Here is a 19,668-nt window from a genome sequence, read left to right on the forward strand (position 1 = left end):
AACATTTCTCATTTTTTTATTCTAAAAATAAACTAATTTACATGAAAGTTTTACTAAAAAAAAAAATTACTGAAAAAGTCAGTGCAGGAAAAGTCATAGAAAAGTTGTGAAAATTCAATTTTTCAACTTTTTTCTACTGTCGCACAAAAAAACAGCGTCAAAAACCCTAAACCTCTAATGTTTCAAAGCAAAAGAAGGATCCTCCAGGAAAGGGAAGAGACAACTGCCACTGATTCTACATGATCTCAGCAAGTTTTAGCTGGTGAATTGTCGGATTTGGATTTTTAGCCGTTTTAAGTCACAACTTTTTTTTCTGTGAATCGGGGAAAAAAATATCCGACAGTTAGAAAATGGCCCCCTAAGCCTATGATCAGCTTAAGTGTTGACTGATCAGTTCTGTGAAAGTTCTACTTATCACCAGTCAGATCTACATATTCAGCAATGATCCAAATAAAATGCAAAATAGCAAACAAAGAAATAACTATTTCAGCCTCCAATAAATGGCAAACTTTTAGGGAAAGGAATGAAAATACAAATAATTTCCTGGTATGATGTAAGATGTTTCTCCATACACAGTAAAGAATGAGTGGGACTGTTTCAACACCAGGGTCTAACAAGGAAAAAGCCTGCAGGGAAAATACCTGTTGCAGCCAGTGTAAGCATGACATGGCAGATGATTGTCTATTTCCGTACCTGATGGGCGTGTGGTATGGCAGCAACAGAGCAGCTATCACTGGATTATGCAGAAAACTTTCCAGAAAACTGTGGCTAAATATTACCTTATTTATTATCAGGAGAGATAATCTATTCACTTGTAATTACTTAAATAAAAAGTGGAGCAAATCTGCATTTAGATTGCCCCTAGCCAGCAGTGCGGAGAGAGTGCAGTCTATACGTCCAGCCTATTGCGGAAAAGTTGGCAATAAAACATCCAGGTATGTAGGTAACTAGATCAGAGAGCAGAGAGGGACATTACCTTTATTTTGATTTGGGGATATTGCACTCATACAGGACTAATTTATTGTAAGTAAGATCTTAAGGAAAACTAAGTTGCATGTTGTTGCTTTCCTTCATGTGTTGGACTTTATTTAACCCCCACCACTTTGGGAAAATGTGCAGGCATTGCCTACTTGTAGATTAAGCAAGGGGACCTGAAAGCTGCTAGGGGCATATCATCCAGTTATTCAGTGATCTGCCACCAAACTGACATTTGGTTCATTTGGGGTCCTGCATTATTATCCCAGAGCATAACACTTGGTTGACTAGTGACCCCCCAATCAGGGGTATGGGGCCATTTGTTTAAAGAAGAGGGCCCACATTTTGTAGCAGATCAGTGTAATTTAGCCACGCATGCCCTTTAGTAAGTAAGTAATGTATACTTTAAAATGACTCTGAAATTTAGTATTACCTCTTCTTTTCCAGGTCAATTATGGATGCACCTACTGAAATCTGGCACACTCAGATAGATACAGCAGAAGATCCTGATTCCAGGCTAGAGTGCTCCATCTGCTTCACCAAATATGACAACATCTTTAAAACGCCCAAGTTACTGCAGTGCTCACATACTTTGTGCCTAGAGTGTGTGGCAAGGCTGGTAGCTGCCCTCCCACCTGAAAAACAAGCAGAGGATGTCTTGTGCCCATTTTGTCGACAGCCTACACACATCCCAGATGATGGTGCCCCAGCCTTACAAACGAGCCAAGAACTGCTGTCCACCTTGCCAGCCCACCTTCAGCATGAAGAACCAGTCTGGATTGAAGGGAACAAGCTCTGTTACAAAAAGCCACCTGAGACAAACCCAGACCAGCATGATCTGTGCATTTGTGTGGACATTGGACTAAGCAAAAAGGACAGCCCCACTGAACCAAGGCAACGCCGAGGTTGTTTCAGGGGCTGCAGTGACTGGAAGAGGCTTCTACTCATAGCATTTATTGTGGCTGTCTTGTTTTGTATCCTCCTTTGGCCAGTTGAGTGTATACTAAAGACTGGCAGCCTACGATGCACGTCAGAACCTGTTCCTACTAGGATACCTGTTGTTCCAGCAGTGGTGACCCATGGAGTATGAAACTGTACTTATACCAGTGGCGCCTAGGCTGATGTGGCACTTTCAAGTTTACATCCTTGCATCCTGTTGCTATGAGTATTTTCCAAAAGGGAGAGGAAATACATTTCCTAGACTTTAGCTCAGATGTGGGCAGGCACAGGTGGGTACAGAAAGGAGTTTTGCCCAATTAAAGCAGCCAATAGATGAACGGAAAGACTTAGTACAGAATCTTGTGACTATGGCCACAGAACAGGGAATGTTTTACCAACAGTGTTAACTGTGGAACCTCTTTAAGCTGGAGACTTTTCAGTTTCATTCTGGCTTTTTACATCTATCAAACTATGGGGTATTGCACCTAGCATATCATTCTATATCCACGTTATGCAGCATGCTGGAGAAGAAGGAAGCTCACACACAAGTGGACAACTTCCTCATACTTATCTTATTTATGAGGCAGAACAATACATTTCTTTATACACAGAACTGTTTATTATGCTAGCCACCATCATTTTGTAGAGTTACATGGGAATTAATTGTAACTAAAAACTTTAACTGAAACATTGCATGTATTATTCTTTGCCCAGCAATTTTATTCCAGCACCGGTACTCAGGCAACCAATGGGTCTCCCACTGCTGAACTGCAGCTTCTTGCATTCTGAACATTGATGGAGGAACTACAGGCTGCATTTTGCAGGCATTCATTGGAGAATTCTGTTATAGTAGATATATTGTAAAAAGGAGGGTGCATAAAGAAAAAAAACTCTCATTCTGTACAAGGAACCAGAGAAACTTCAGTGGATCTTCCTGGCACCTAAGGAGTTAACTGGTACACAAATATATTTATTTAACATGACTCTATTTGTACATATTTGAAATGCAATATCAGTTGAAGTCATGCACCTCCAGTAATGATAAAGTGCCAATGTGTCTCTCACTATTGAACTATAGCCAACATCCTGCTGCCAATAATCAGCTGCTGTATTTTGAGTCTGAAAACATGTTTTATATATAAATAGCTAAATAACAGTATTAACCATATTCCAAATATGATAAAAGCACATAGTCTTACACATAGCCACATTGTTTCTTTACAAAACAGCCTTTAAAGGACTAGTAACACCAAAGACTCAAAGGAGTTTCTATGCATTTAAATTTGAAATACTATTACCTACAAACTGTGAGCTTGTTATATGAGACTGAGTTATAGTATATACATATATATACACATATATCTTAGCTGCTGTGAAGCTGTGGGCAGCAGTTTAAACTAAACAGGGCTATAGGGCACACATTTACATAGCAGATAATAGAGAAGTTATGTCACTAATGGCTCTCTACAGAACTGCAAATCTTTTTAAATAGAATAGGACCATTGGATTTTTTATCCAATTCGGATACATAGCACTAATGTGTCAAAACGGCTAAAAATCCAAATCAGACAATTCACCAGCTAAAACTCGCCAAGATCATGTAGAAGTCACTGGCAGATGTCCCTTCCCTGGAGGATCCTTCTTTTGCTTCAAAACGTTCGGATTTTTGATGATATTTTTTCACGCGGCAATGCCGTGGAGACCAGTTTATTCATATTTTAGAATAAAAAAAATGAGAAATGTCAAATGTTTTAGTACAGCTGCCCTTAACTGTAAAAAAAAAATCTGTATATGCTCTTTTAAAGAGCCTTAAATTTGGAGGGGAGGTGTATTTTTGTAAACATCCGAGTTATTTTAACTGCAAATAAAATGTTGAATGCTTTTTCTAAACCCATTGTCGAAGGTTACTGGGTATCTCCTACATGTTATTGTATACCTTGAATATACGGGATTTCTGCAACATGAGCTCATAGGAGAGTCCCCAGGCTTTCTTTACATTAACCCATTAACCATTGTGGTGCCTCCAAATCATGGTCATGGCAGGCGCCTTGGAGAAGCTCAGAGGCACATATTTGTATTGCTATGTGGAATTACTAGAAATCCTGCAGCACCTGAAGTAATGTCATATTCCGGCAAAACCTGTTGATTGTGGGTTGTTAGTCATTTTATACAGTAAAAATGCAGTCTTACAGTATTTTACAACATTCACCATTGCAAACATACAGTTAAATGACTTGCTTTGTTTTTTCAATAAAAATGTTTCAGTTGTACCTTAAAGGGGTGGGTCACCTTTAAGTTAACATTTAGAAAGACCAGTTCTAAGCAACGTTTGAATTAGTCTTCATGATTTGCTTTTTTTACGGTTTTTGAATTATTTGACTTCAAAGTACTTATAACTCTTTGCAGCTTTAAAATAGGGGCCACTGACCCCCAAGCCAAAAAACTATTCCTCCTCAGGTTGTCATTTTGACTTTATATTAGTTATTCTATATTTCTATTCATATATTAGTCTTACATTCAAACCACACCCTAGTTGCTAAGGTAATTTAGATCCTAGCAACCAAATAGCTGCTGGAGAGCTGCCTAACAAAAACTAAAATTTTTTTAAAAAACTACAAATAAAAAATGAAGACCAATTGCAAATTATCTTAGAACAGTGCTGTCCAACTGGCGACCCGCAACCCCCCTCTGTGTGGCCCCCCACCTGTCTGGCTGCTTTGATGGCTTACCTTTGTGTAAGATTTAAATAGTATCAGTACTGAGATTAACTGGCCCCCTGCATGGTTCTCACCTCAGATTCAGGCTGTAAACTCCCTGTATTGTTTAAACATGTAATCCCCTGTGTTTCTGCATTGTTCCCCCCTGCAGGGTTCACACCTCAGGCTCAGGCTGTAATCATCCACATTGTTCACCTGCTCACATCTCAGACACCTCAGACATTGTATGTACTGCCTGGACTATGCTGCCTGTGTATATGGAACACACAAACAGCATAGAGCAGGCATAGTATGTCACATAGGCAGCATAGGGCAGGGAGGGTATGGAACACACAGACAGCTAAGGGCAGGCAGAGTATGGAACACACAGACCGCATAGGGCAGGCAGAGTATGGCACACACAGGCAGCATAGGGGAGGCAGGGTATGGCACACACAGGTAGGGCAGGCAGAGTTTGGCGCACACACAGGTAGGGCAGGCAGAGTATGGCACACACAGGCAGCATAGGGCAAGCAGAGTATGGCACACACAGGCAGCATAGGGCAGGCAGAGCATGGCACACACAGGCAGCATAAGGGAGGCAGAGTGCTGCCTGTGTGTGCCATACTCTGCCTGCCCTATGCTGCCTGTGAGAGGTGAACCTGGCAGGGGTTTGTTCTGGGAGTTTGTTAGTAGTTGGAAACAGCCATTAAATGGTCCCTGTAATTATGTGCTGGGGGTTGCTGTCCTATCCACAGGGAGGAGGAGGCATATGGATTTAAGGGTGTGTCTTAATATGACATAATATAATTCTTTCATATATGAATAACTGTTGATATCCCCGCAGTGTGGACCAAGCATTTGGGTTTTTGCTGCACTACCACCATTGTGATAAAATGGGTGTGGTTTGAAGTGGGTGTGGTTAAAAAAAGGGGGAGTGGCCAAAACTGCCTTTCATTAGCGGCCCTCCACCATGTATGCTACAGAAATTCCGGCCCTCGGCACCGCAGAAGTTGGACAGCACTGTCAGAATATTAATATCTACATTGTTAACTCAAAGGTGGACAACCCCTTTAAGGAAAGATATTCACTGTAAACGTTTTGTAACACAGGGAGTGACACAACTGGCCTGAGGGATCCTACCTACTTTCATTTTGCAAATACCAAGAGTGCATGGAAAGATATTCCCAGGGCCCACCAATCAGTCAGAAATGTAAATATTGCAACTGTCCACATGGAATTCTAATTTTACACGACAGCTCTGGGTGCTGGCACAACAATCAGATTTTTGAAGTGTAAGGGTGGATACTCGTAGGGGGTTGAGAAATTCGCCTCAGACGGCAGCACCCCCAAAGTTACCAGGGGTGGCAAAAAGCCGATCCTGGTAACTTTAAGAGCCAAATTTCCATTTTTTTAAAACAGAAATTCAGCTCTGCTAGTGAAGAGAGCACAATTGTGCCCTGTACACTAGCGATGCGGCCGAGGGGCTCAGCATTGACTCAGTGGCCAAAAACTGCCCTGGATACTCGCCCTGCCTTTATCCACAGGCCGACAATCTGGGAAGCAGTGTAGTAAATGTTAATGAGCCATTAAGATAAAGGGTATTTCTTGTATCTAAATCAGTGTGTCTGGAATCCATAGAGCAAGATAGGGGTTCTGTTGCCAGAAAAAAACAGAAATTGTAACAATGTTAGTTATTAAATTCAGATTTTTTTCCTCCAAAATGACACTACTTTATACAATATCTGCTTTCAGACAAAATTACAAAATTAGGTCCTAAGTTGCAAAAGAACAGTTTCCCATAGCAACCAATCAGCAATTTGTTTTGATCACTTTACTACCAGTTAGAAGAAAGCAAAGACTTGGGCAATTCAGTATCCCTTTAAAGGAAAACTATACCCCCCATAATGAATACTTAACCAACAGATAGGTTACTTAACATAATTTAAACTATTAAAGAATCTCGCCAAACTGGAATATATAAATCAGTAAATATTGTGCTTTTATATCCTTTCCCCTGATCCACCATTTAGTGATGGGCTGTGTGTTCCCTCAGAGATCACATGACCAGAAATAATGCAGCTCTAACTGCAACAGGAAGAAGTGTGGAAGCAAAAGACAGATCTCTGTCCATTCATTGGCTGATGGGGCCTAGCATGTATGTGTGCCTTGGCCTGTTTATGTGCACTGTGAATCCTATGACCCCAGGAGGAGGCCCTTAATTCTTAAAATGGCAATTTTCTATTTAGGATTACCCAATAGCACATACTACTGAAAAAGTATATTTTTATGAAAATGGGTCGATGTGCTGTGAACTGTAAAATCCAACTATACAGATAAATAGTATCAAATATGTTCTTCTACTCACCTTCCAACATCCATCTCTCAAAGCCTTTCAATATATGGACACCTTTAGCTATCAGCAGTAAGGCATTTTCTTTCTCATGAAAACAACTAGAGTTATAAATGGTTTAAAGTCCAGCACCTACTTAACTTGTGGTTAGCACCCAGAAATATAATATCATATAAATAAATAGCGTAGATGTATTAATGTGGCAGGATCCTTCCACAGGAGCATATTTATAAAGCTGTGTAACAAAATAGGCTTCTATTTACATCAAGCATCACCGTGATGGCACAACGAGTATTTATTTACAGAGCCATGTATTGATTTTGTACATATGTGCAGACAAGGGACAAAGGCACCGAGTGATGTTAAAAGCAGTGTTAAAAATAAAGCCATAGAAATAACAGCTCTGAGTGCAAACACTTTTTACGTCAGAACTGTTTTGACGTCTGAATTTCTCGACTTGACTTCAGTGAATTATGCTGCTTTTGAAGTGGTATAAATGGCATAAATGACAGGGTTTGTTACAGTCTGTAGTGGCTATGCAAATAGGAAGCCAAGTGATACACCCTTATTGGTCTCTAGGGAAATATTCCCTTTAATGTAAGTGATTTAGCTTATTTTAGCTTGTATCTGGAACCATAGCACTTCCAACAGAGAATTTTAAGCAATTTTCTTGTCTTTTAATATACCTGGCAGGCCCTGGTTTCGGCCCTTGGAGCACCAATTAGGGGAAAGGGACGTCAAGCATTTTGTATAATAGTTTCCCAGTCTGTAGGGTCCCACAGGGCTGTTTCAGGTGCTTTATCCTCAAGTGCCCCCATAGGCTAACACTGGCATTGCCTGATACTATGCCAATGTTGTATGAACAAAATATGTTTTTGTGTTACTTAAATACACAGCATTTAAAGTATCTAAGACTATGTTGTGTGACATAAGAGATTCTTTGGGAGTCAGAAACTGACACCTATGTAGTGTAGTGTCACACTTGGAAACAGAGATTGAGACAAACAACTCACAAATAACAACTCAACATAGAGAAAAGAATGCCATGATCATGTTTCCGAAGGTGCCTGTAATTCATAGCATTGCCCTTCAGAATCCATTCTCCATGCAAAAGTTTCGTAGATGTACAGAAAACATCTGATCATATAAGCTGGGTATGTTCCTACGTACAGAACATCTATATCTGAAATGATCTATTCTGACACATAAATGGTGTATATACAATCCCATAATAGTTCTTCTACAGTTATAACAAATAACAGACAACTTAACTATAGAGGAGAGACTGCCATGATCATGTTTCCAAAGGAGCCTCTAATACATAGCATCGCCCTCCAGAATCCATTCAATTAAAGTTGTTTTCGTGCAAACATCATGCACACATTAAAAATGAACCTGAACCCAAGCTTGTCTACAAGGAGGTTGAATATAAAGTACTGGATTTCAGTTCTGACTGCAGGAGTCGTACCTACAAGCAACAAGCTGAAAATATAAATGTTGCTTAAGGATATGGCAACAGTTTAGTTGCTGTAGAGAAAACATCTGATCATATAAGCTGGGTATGTTCCTAGGTACAGAACATATCTGAAATTATCTATTCTGGCACATAAATGGCATATATAGAATCCCATAATGGTTCGTCTACAGTTATAATTAAAATATACAGACAATTCAGACAGCCTGCTTTCATTTATTGAAGCAATCACCAGAATTCCCCTTTGTGTTGTACAGACAAAGATTTTATTATCCATTTCTACAAAACAAAGAGTAAAACAGTACAAATAAAAAGACTGAAAACTCAGTGGACTCTCCGAGGCACTTAAAATAAATACTTTGCCATAACATTGAGGCAACAAAGAAAAGATTGTTCTTCCATAATAAGTTACTGTAGGTGTGCTCTCCCTCATTGCACATCCGCTCCTCCTCACGCTCTTGTGCCTCCTCTGCTGGAGCTGGCACGGGGGGCTAGGCAGGGGTAAGCTGCAGGACTGGGGGGCAACTCCAAACAGCCGTGGCCAGAAAGTGGAGACCAAACGTAATGTCCTGTGAGTTCAAGTTGAGACATGAAAAAGAAATGTCAGTCCATAAATGATGTTAGGGCATAAGGACAAATACAGGATCTGTTATTCAAAATGCTTGGGACCTGAGGTTTTCCAGATAAAAGTCTTTCTGTAATTTGGAGCTACCTTAAGGGGCTGATTTACTAACCCACGAATCCGACCCGAATTGGAAAAGTTCCGACTTGAAAACAAATATTTTGCGACTTTTTCGTATGTTTTGCGATTTTTTCGGATTCTGTACGAATTTTTCGGATCCAATACGATTTTTGCGTAAAAACGCGAGTTTTTCGTATCCATTACGAAAGTTGCGTAAAAAGTTGCGCATTTTGCGTAGCGTTAAAACTTACGCGAAAAAATCGCAAAACATACGAAAAAATCGCAAAGTACCGATCATTACGAAAAAAACGCAATCGGACTCCATTCGACCCGTTCGTGGGTAAGTAAATCAGCCCCTAAGTGTGCTAAAAAATCATTTAAACATTAAACTCAAAAGGATTATTTGCTTCCAATAAGGATTATTTATATATATTGGTTAATACTGTTTTATTATTACAAAGAAAAAGGTGTCTACAGATAAATAGCCTTCTTTTAATTCAGAGCTTTCTGGATAAAATATTTCTGGATAATGGATCCCATACCTGTACTGGCAAAGTTTACCCTGGTTCTTTAATCCCTAAGAGCCTAGAAGCACTGTTCTTCCACCAATGTGATCCAGTTAGGATAATAATAATAAAGTCAACACTTCATTCTCGTAACTAGGGTATAAATCTTTTTATACTTTTTCCTGCTACTACTCTTGTTCACATCACTTTCTAAATTGTAAATTGTACACAAAAAATACTGATCTTGCAGATTAAATACCCATATGATGTTATTAATATTATTTTGAATTTAAGTAAAACTGCAGTAAACAGAAGTGTCATTTTCTGCAATATCAATCCTCTCCCAAAATGGTTTTACTCTAGGCATATGTCTAACCCCAGGGGCAGATTTATGAATATAACCCATGCAGACTATTATGGACTTTTTTTTTTAACTGGGAGATTTAAGATTGTGAGTAAAAAGTCCCTATAAAATGCACGTTGAAATACTGTAATCCTAAAGCAATGAGATAAAAAACGTACTGTAGGACTAGCCAGAACAGGGGTGAGTGATAAAGTTAATTAGCTTGAATATATTGCAATATATGAACAAACAATCCCTGTTTTGTTTCAAGATAAGAGCATTTTATTTAGCATTTTGCACAAAATGTCTTAAAATATAGACTAGAAATGTTGTATATTATGTTTTGGGCCTCTGTACCAGCCCAAGGCAACCTCAGCCCTTTAGCAGGGAAGATCTGTGCCTCAAAAGATGCCCCAGTAGCTCCCCCTTTTCTGCTGAGTCCCTGCACATTCTCTGTGCTGCTGTCACCTACTGAACTTAGGGACCGATGCACAATATACTGTATATACAGAATATAGCTGTAACAATATAAAGCTGATTAGTAATCCATTCAGATTATGGCAGCTCTGAAACCAGTGCAATTAGCATCAGAAATTAGTCAGGCCTATAGCATCAGTTTATATGACAGGCAAACCTAATTTTATGATTGACAATTTGCTACGACCCCTAAACTTAGCCTCTCAACAGCTGCCTAGAGCCCACTGAGCATGTGCAGTGTCCCGGATTGTTCTAACATTATCCAAGATGGAGAGCTCCTGAGACAACAGTAAAGACCTATATCATTACTACTACAGAGACACTGAAATTTAAAGCATTTCTAGCCATATTCAGCTTTAGGGTTTAGTTCTACTTTAATATTCTATCATATATTGCTATAAGTTGGTGCAGAGGATCTCTTATTTTCTGAAGCATTGGACATTCCCTTATGCATTTCCAAAGAGCCCATGGAAGGTAAAGCCTTACTCGTTCTCAAGTCTGAGGGTCTCTTCAGCAGCCAAGCTCTATCTGCCAGCATTACTTGTACTTGACATGTGTGTGCTTCTAATGTTCAGATTTTCATAGACACAAGCAGCATCATCACTAACCCTGGCAAAACAAAAACAACAATAACATAATTATTTGTTGCTTATGTAGAAAAGAAACAGCACTGCACACTTAGGGGCTGATTTACTTACCCACGAACGGGTCGAATGGAGTCCGATTGCGTTTTTTTCGTAATGATCGGTACTTTGCGACTTTTTCGTATGTTTTGCGATTTTTTCGGATTCTTTACGAATTTTTCGGATCCAATACGATTTTTGCGTAAAAACGCGAGTTTTCCTATCCATTACGAAAGTTGCGTAAAAAGTTGCGCATTTTGCGTAGCGTTAAAACTTACGCGAAAAGTTGCGCATTTTTCGCGTAAGTTTTAACGCTACGAAAAATGCGCAACTTTTTACGCAACTTTCGTAATGGATACGAAAAACTCGCGTTTTTACGCAAAAAACGTATTGGTAACGAAAAATTCGTACAGAATCCAAAAAAATCGCAAAACATACGAAAAAGTCGCAAAATGTTCGTTTTCAAGTCGGAACTTTTCCAATTCGGGTCGGATTCGTGGGTTAGTAAATCAGCCCCTTAGTAGCAGTAGTTTTCAAACCTGCCCTTAGGCACCATGGGGCGGTAAGTATAAGGTGGACTACAGCTGGATCAATCAAGGTGTGATTTGAAAAGATTAAATTGTTTATTTTAGACACATTTGTCCCTAAATGTTAATTTGTTAAAATACATGAAAGCTTGACCTGCAGTATATAGAAGTTGGAAAAACTGCAATACAAAGTCAAAAATAGTAAACAAACCACACAAACACTGTAATAGTCTATTCTCCAGCAGCAAATAGTTTGGCTTAGTTAAGGCAGAACAACTTATAATGCTTATTACACTCCAGGGCTTTACCTGTGCTGGCTTTGGGCGGCAGCTGGTTGTGCTTTGGTTCTGGCCCTCTCCCCCACTGAATACTGAATGTTGGTATACTCGCGCTCCTTTAGCTTTCCCATCTGTTACAAACAAAATGATTGTAAGTTCTTGGTTCCGAGAAAAGGATAGTTTGTAATTACCAAGATTAACGTCAAAACAAAAACTTGCAAGAGACAAAAATCTGCATATGACTGCTCACCTGTTCTTCCTCCAAATGTCTTTTCCTGACCTCAATATATTTCTGCACAGCCATGTAAATGAATTTATACTGAGCCTCAGTCTGTACCATTCCTGAGCGCTGCTGCCTTACCATCTGAATTGTTTTTGGAATATCAATATCACAATCCAAACCTGCAAGTCACAGCAAAACAAGTTTACATAATGCACAAATATAAAGTGTAAAAAATGCAGATTTAGTAAAAAGATGAGAATAACATTACAGAGAAATTGCAGGGGTGTGCAGTGGCACAATGAATGGATAGGGTAGGAGTCTGCAGAGATGCAGGAAACAGTGGCAGAAAGGAGGGATGGTGTAGGTGAAAGTAGAGACAAATAAAAGGACATTGCATGGTGCAGATATATAAAGCAGGCAGAAAGTCGGGCTACTGCAGGAATAGGAATAGGAATAGGAATGCGTCCTCCCAAGAATAGAGGCACAGTGTGGGTGTGTGCAGAGATGGAGTGGAGGGACAGTGTGGGAGTGTGTAGAGATGTAATGGTGGGGCAGTGCGGGTGTGTGTTAAGATGGAATGGCAGGACAGTGCGGGTGTGTGTTAAGATGGAATGGCAGGACAGTGCGGGTGTGTGTAGAGATGGAATGGCAGGACAGTGCGGGTGTGTGTAGGGATGGAATGGCAGGACAGTGCGGGTGTGTGTAGAGATGGAGTAGAGTAGAGCAGGCAGAAAGTCAGGCTACTGCAGGAATAGGGATGCGTCCTCCCCAGAATAGAGGCACAGTGTGGGTGTGTGTAGAGATGGAGTGGAGGGACAGTGTGGGTGTGTGTAGAGATGGAATGGCAGGACAGTGCGGGTGTGTGTAGAGATGGAGTAGAGGGAAAGTGTGGGTGTGTGTAGAGATAGAATGGAGGGACAGTGCGGGTGTGTGTAGAGATGGAATGGCAGGACAGTGCGGGTGTGTGTAGAGATGGAATGGCAGGACAGTGCGGGTGTGTGTAGGGATGGAATGGCAGGACAGTGCGGGTGTGTGTAGAGATGGAGTAGAGTAGAGCAGGCAGAAAGTCAGGCTACTGCAGGAATAGGGATGCGTCCTCCCCAGAATAGAGGCACAGTGTGGGTGTGTGTAGAGATGGAGTGGAGGGACAGTGTGGGTGTGTGTAGAGATGGAATGGCAGGACAGTGCGGGTGTGTGTAGAGATGGAGTAGAGGGAAAGTGTGGGTGTGTGTAGAGATAGAATGGAGGGACAGTGCGGGTGTGTGTAGAGATGGAATAGCAGGACAGTGCGGGTGTGTGTAGAGATGGAGTAGAGTAGAGCAGGCAGAAAGTCAGGCTACTGCAGGAATAGGAATGCGTCCTCCCCAGAATAGAGGCACAGTGTGGGTGTGTGTAGAGATGGAGTGGAGGGACTGTGTGGGTGTGTGTAGAGATGGAGTAGAGGGACAGTGTGGGTGTGTGTAGAGATGGAATGGCAGGACAGTGCGGGTGTGTGTAGAGATGGAGTAGAGGGACAGTGTGGGTGTGTGTAGAAATGGAATGGAGGGACAGTGCGGGTATTAGAGATAGAAAAGAAGATGATACAGTATGCAATTTACCTTGTCTATTAATAATATCCACCAGCATATCTATTACTATTATTGTTCCAGTGCGCCCAATACCAGCACTGCAAGCGAAAAAAAGTCAAATGTGTTAATATAAAAAAGGTTAAAAATCTCGGCATTAATGAAACTGGGCTCTGGCAGTCCAAACATTACCATACCTGCAGTGCACCACTATCGGTCCAGAATGTGGAATATATTTCTGGGCTGCATTAATCTCCTCCAGAAAACTGAGCACTCCACCAGGCTCAATCGGAACCCCATGGTCTGGCCAGCTCAGGTACTGGTAGTGCCAAATTGGACGTGGACTCTCCACCTAAGATGGCAAGTTAAGTATTAGGTAAAGAGAAAAATGACTTTCTATAGAGTAAGGCAATTGAGCAATGTGCTCTTAGAGGATGCATGTTGTGATTATATTAGTAGTGTGTTTATATGGTACTTATGCCTTGGCACTGTGTATCAAGTTGGAGCATATTATTATGCTTCAGAGGTAATTACTGAAAAGCCTCTGGGATGAAAACTAAGGAGACAATTTCTGGCACTCTGATCTGCATGACAGCCTCTAAAAAGATGAGGAATGGTCAATGATCCGTTTATTATCCAATTACATACGGGTGAGCTGTGGGACAGTGGAACTGTGATTTCCGTAAGACATGACAAATAGCAAGTGCCGAAGGTCGGAGAAAATGTCACAACACTGTAATGAAATCTGGTACCTTTAAAACGCAAATTTTATTGCCAGTGTTTTCTGTCCCCCTCACAGAGAAATATCATCCTACAATTACTGTGGCAGAAAGGCCATCATTCCCTTTATCCATTCTTAGCTTATAACAGCCTGTCACTCGCTTTTTGAGTGTCTGTGACTTCTTTATGGTACTAATTCAGCACAGCACAGCCATTTCTGTGTTTATGTCACATCTAATATTTATTAAAGCAAGTCAGGTTCAGTCAGTGTGTCTGGGTATTCAGCAATCAGTCACCACTGGTATGAAGAGCAGTCATTAGCATTTCAAGTACTTCACTTTTGGATGCATCAGTTGTAATGAAAACTTGTCTGGGCACATGTTCACGTAGTGCAAGATTATTTCTTATGGGCCCTGAAGATAAAGACCCTAATACGTTTAGCCTTTAGAACCGGGGTTTTGGGATCTTTTGGTTCAAGACCCCAACTGGACTGGTCTAACATGTGGTCAGGGCACGCTCTATACTATTCCCAGAATCTCTACAACAGCAAATTAGTGTATGCCTCAACTGTCACTCAAACTGACCTTAATGATGGGTTTCTGGGGTCTCTAGCAAAGCACATAGGCATTCTCCTCATATCTTTATCTACTATAATTAGCCTTCAGTTTTGGGAACTCTGCTTTAGAATCTTAAAGGGCACTTACATACCAGGCTGAGGGTGACAAGTGCAATTTTGAGATGCAAATTACCTGTTGTTTTACCCACAGTGCAGCATTTTTTCTGGCGTTTTTGCAATTCCAGTGTGAGTGAGGCCATGTGGGAAGAAGCGCTCAACACAACTATGGGTGATTCATTAAAACTAATGCAATTGCGAGGGTTCGCTAACTGAGCGCGAGTTGCGGCTACATCTTCAGAGTGTGCACTGTGTCACTTTTGGAGCATGTGCTAAAAATGGTGTTCACATCCAATATACCTTTTAAGAGAACTTTGGTTTTACCAGAGAACTTCCTCTAAGGAGGGTAGCTTTGTGCAGATGAAAAAGAGCCTGGAATACCCACGTGCCATTACCCTAAACTAATTGCACCCTTAGGGGCATATTTATTATAGTTTGTAAGCCAACATCACCAGTTTTGTTGCCCATAGCAATCAGATCTTTGCTTTTGTTTTTTAACTTGTAGGTGACCGTTCAAATCTAATTGCTATGCTATGGGCAACATCACTGATGTGGCTTCACACTATAATAGATACATCCCTTAATGTTAGGTATCTCCAGATCCAAGCACACAATCCCACAATGTTATAATAGCAGTGGTCCTAATGAGGGAAATAGCTATGGCTTCAATCCAGCATACATCTCAGTGACTTTCAATTTACAACACACATGTGAATCAGCTAAACCTTACCTTGTCCATTCGACTTATCTGCAGCTCTCTTAAGATATAGTCCTTTTTCTGCTGCACTTCTAGACTCTGCACTCGGATGCAGCCATAGTCTTTGGTGCAATTCTCATCTGGCCAATAGCGAAAACATTTTTTCTGGTTGACAAATATTCAGAAATAAATTTAGATAATAAGAGTTACCAGTATCAACTTACATGGTAAGTTAAGAGATTCTAATAAAATTACTAAAATAAGCTATCTTGTATAATATACAGGTATGGGATCCCTTATCCATAAACCCATTATCCAGAAAGCTTCACATTATGGATAGCCTGTTTCCCATAGACTCCATTTTAATCAAATAATTCAGAATTTTAAAACTGATTTCCTTTTTCTCTGTAATAATAAAACAGTACCTTGTAATTGATCCTAACTAAGATATAACTAATCCTTATTGGGTGCAAAACAATCCTATTGGGTTCATGTTTTATTGATTTTTTAGTAGACTTAAAGAGATTCTGACACCAGAAATTAAACCTTTGTTTATATCTATCTATAACATTGTCTTTGCAATCCATTTATAATTTTATCATAAAAGTACATGTCCAATGCTTTTACATTATTTATCAGAACCCCATGTTCCTCTATAAGGGGGCTGCCATATTTGTCCAGCAGGAGGCCGTTAGCATTAGAAGCTATAACTGACAGGCTGAGAAGGGACAGTCAGGTTGGCAAAACAGTCAGTCAGTTACTTACAAAAGTAGTGAAAAAAAACAGTGTTTTTCAGTGAAAAGCCATCAACATGACCTATAGGTAACTTTTAATGTACTTTCATTTCATGTACATTTTGAAGAGTAGTTTTTTAGTATCAGTATCACTTTAAGGGATGGAGATCCAAATTACGGAAAGACCCCTTATCCAGAATACCCTTGGTCCCGAGCATTCTGGATAATGGGTCCTATACCTGTATTCATGTTTTTTACTTAATGGCTGGGGTTCTCGCCATTCCCTTGGACAGTCTAAGTGGGGTATTTAACCAAAATGGCAGTGCAGTTAGAGCTAATAAGAAGCAAGTATAAATGGTGTCAAGAGTGATGTCACTGAAGCAGCAGAGGGAACTGGAGTCTATATCTTTAAAACAGTAAGATTTTCATTTTTGTAACATATATCATAGATTTGCTTATTTTTTGAAGTCTAATAGAATTCTTTAACTTAGTGCAATAACTTTGTGCATCTAAACAAACTTTTGCCATGATTAGTAAACCCCTCCTAGTGTAAGTCTTTCCTTTGGTGCCATCAGCCATGAAATTACAATAAAGGCTTTTTCATTTTGGACGCCTATTCTTTGATCAATACTTGTGCTAATTCAGAATCTTTTGGTGCCATCAGTTAAATTAATGCAATTTAGGTAAGGGGCAGTACAGTAATTTGGCAAATCAATGTTGTAGCAATAAAAGGCGATTAAGAATACATTTTACAGCAGTGATATAAACTGAACTTCACAAATCACATTTCTAGCCCCATAAACATTCACCTCCCACTTATGACTAAGAAGATGGCACCCAGTTGATTCTCACAGTAGAAGTGTTATAATGCCACATAGGGTGACTAATCACACCATATGTGACAATAATTGTATAGAACTATTTTCAGATAACGGTACATGCATATGTTATGTATCTTATGTACTGCTAACTGCACATGTGACCAGCTTCAACAGGTGCAGGGGACACCTGGGACACTCCAACCAAGGCCACAAAAAGCTGACAACAATACTCAAACCAAAGTCTTCATCTATCTGTTATGGTAGAACTAATTTGGCAGCTATGAATCTTTCTATTTCTAACATAAGAATGGTCATGCTAATTAATTAAAGGAGGCACGCAGCTTACCCTGGAACGCTCCACCTCTTTGGTAGTCATCACGATAACATGGGTGTTTTCTTGGTATACCATGGCCCAGAAGTCGCACACTGTGTTCTGCAGGCAGCCCTGCGTAGCAATGTATACTTTATAATGCTGGGACCCACGTGCTTCATCTAGGGTACTCTGCAACAAGAAACAGCATTATTATTAATGCATACATAGTTTATATATCTGAGTGTATACTGTAGTTAGGTCTATGCATGTATGTATGTGTATATATGTGCATTGGGGTTTGAACTTTGGTCTTTTTTCAACCTAACTTAACGATGTAACTGTTCATAAAGCACCAGCATATTCTGAAGAACTGTCAGTAAATGGTTGTATACAGTTGTATAATGGTTGTATACCGTACAGATTTTCACACAAAAACCAACAACTGATAATAGCTACAAGAGCTAAAAAGCTTACAATCTATAATACATAGATATCTATTTCATATATAAATGTAACAGGTTCCATTGCATGACATACTATTATATATGTATATATAGGGACCTATAGGGTTAATAATGTTACAAGGCAGATGCTCATGTATCTATTTTTTGCTTATTAGCATTAGCTTCTTTTTTTTTTTTTTTGCTGAAAAATCCCAACAGTAAAGGTTTGCATGATATATAAGCTTTCATGTTTAAATAACGGAATGCAAACAAATTCCTGTGCATTCCTCTCCCTATGGAGATATGTTCCTACACTTCAGAAAAGCAGAGACTTTGCAGTGAATAAAAGAACATTGCACAGAAGGCATATTTTGTCTGCATCTTCATACAAATGATATTCCCTTAAACAGTGCAAGCACTACATACTGAGAGGCCATGTTGCTTATTAACACTGTGCTAGAGAACATCCAGTTACTAAATATAACTTGCATTACATATTAGTCCTATAAATAACAGCATTGCCCACCATAGGTAAGTTACCCTTTTCACACATGGGTGGTGCAGAGATGAAGGGCAGATGCTTTGCAACACTTGAGCACATGTTCATGTTCTACAGGAGGTGGGAGCCCATTGATCATTCAGGAAGCACCTTAGCCCCAACAGATATTTCCATTAGTAGGATGCATTGGCTGCCTGTCGCTAAGGAGCTTTGTCATCTGTACCTTGATATAATTGGCATTGATGTAGTCGGATCCCGCTACGCTCTCATCAGTGTCTCGCAAAGTCACTCTTGTGGTGTCAACTGTGAAAATGCAATAGAGAAGAATAGTACTTCTATTAAACCTTTATGCTGGATCTGGGGTTTTCTCTTTATAACTCACCATGGAAGACACAGAAATGCTATTATTCCAATAGTACATTCTCTGCCACAACATCTTTTTATTCAATAAAAGCATGCTTTCGATTGAGAGGATTTTGTGCTACCTTCACAATATGTTACAGTTTAACTTCCACAAGAAAAGCAGACTTTCCCTCCCTTCCACACTCGAGACATTGTTCAACTACAACTCACACATGCCCTGTGGAGGGCACCTGAATGTTGTAGTTTTGCAACGGTTCACTTGCTAAAGGAGCATAGCAAGACCTAATTTGGAGTAGCAGAAAAGGAGTTTATTATATGAGCATGTAAAAAATACACCCTTCTCCTCCCAAACTCCAAGGACATGATGTAAATATTATAGGAACACATCAGTAATACGCATGATGTAGACTTCCTGCTGTGACATACATAATTATGCCATCACTTCCCTCAGCGAGATACATTTTTTAACAGAAGCCCCCTTGTTTGGTGGAGGCAGATATGGGCAGCACTTACAGGGCAGGATGTTCTTGTATCTATTTTTGCTTTTGTTCTCTGGTCGTTGTCCCTCCTTCCTGGGATAAAGCAGTTTGCACTCCTGCTGCTGCAGCATCTGCAGAGGAAGGCAGAAGAGGCAGTGAGAGATTAGCAGGGAGAACAGATTGGTGCACCATAGCAAAGTAATCAGCAGTGATGAACACCAATACACACAGAATGGCAAACTGCAGGCACAGCAGGACAAGAAAG

At 40.1% G+C, this 19,668-nt stretch overlaps 2 protein-coding genes across 2 annotated transcripts in view; one reads left to right on the plus strand and one right to left on the minus strand.

Moving 5' to 3' along the window:
• The first annotated feature begins 260 nt into the window (after positions 1-260).
• Positions 261-3,804, plus strand: rnf223 (ring finger protein 223). The gene is made up of 2 exons (XM_004916525.4): positions 261-935; positions 1,423-3,804. Exons 1-2 carry the CDS (start codon positions 583-585, stop codon positions 2,063-2,065), a joined length of 996 nt encoding a protein of 331 aa, XP_004916582.3. The 5' UTR covers positions 261-582; the 3' UTR covers positions 2,066-3,804.
• A 4,880-nt stretch (positions 3,805-8,684) lies between these two features.
• Positions 8,685-19,668, minus strand: part of ptpn11b (protein tyrosine phosphatase, non-receptor type 11, b) — a 71,313-nt gene continuing 60,329 nt past the window's right edge. Inside the window, exons 7-16 of the mRNA NM_001015717.1 lie at positions 19,438-19,534; positions 18,785-18,864; positions 17,653-17,808; positions 15,785-15,916; positions 13,859-14,013; positions 13,695-13,762; positions 12,124-12,275; positions 11,904-12,004; positions 10,932-11,054; positions 8,685-9,006 (exon numbers count right to left, since the gene is read on the minus strand). Coding sequence (NP_001015717.1) covers positions 10,970-11,054; positions 11,904-12,004; positions 12,124-12,275; positions 13,695-13,762; positions 13,859-14,013; positions 15,785-15,916; positions 17,653-17,808; positions 18,785-18,864; positions 19,438-19,534 — 1,026 coding nt within the window. The 3' untranslated portion in view covers positions 8,685-9,006; positions 10,932-10,969. The remainder of the gene's footprint in view (positions 9,007-10,931; positions 11,055-11,903; positions 12,005-12,123; positions 12,276-13,694; positions 13,763-13,858; positions 14,014-15,784; positions 15,917-17,652; positions 17,809-18,784; positions 18,865-19,437; positions 19,535-19,668) is intronic.

Source organism: Xenopus tropicalis, chromosome 7, assembly GCF_000004195.4.
Source record: "Xenopus tropicalis strain Nigerian chromosome 7, UCB_Xtro_10.0, whole genome shotgun sequence".
Lineage (NCBI taxonomy): Eukaryota > Metazoa > Chordata > Amphibia > Anura > Pipidae > Xenopus > Xenopus tropicalis.

Coding starts and splice junctions, on each gene's coding strand:
- rnf223 (XM_004916525.4), top strand. CDS start 583: ATGAGTGGGACTGTTTCAACACCAGGGTCTAACAAGGAAAAAGCCTGC. Junction 936..1,422: donor GTTGGCAATAAAACATCCAG/GTATGTAGGTAA, acceptor CTTCTTTTCCAG/GTCAATTATGGATGCACCTA.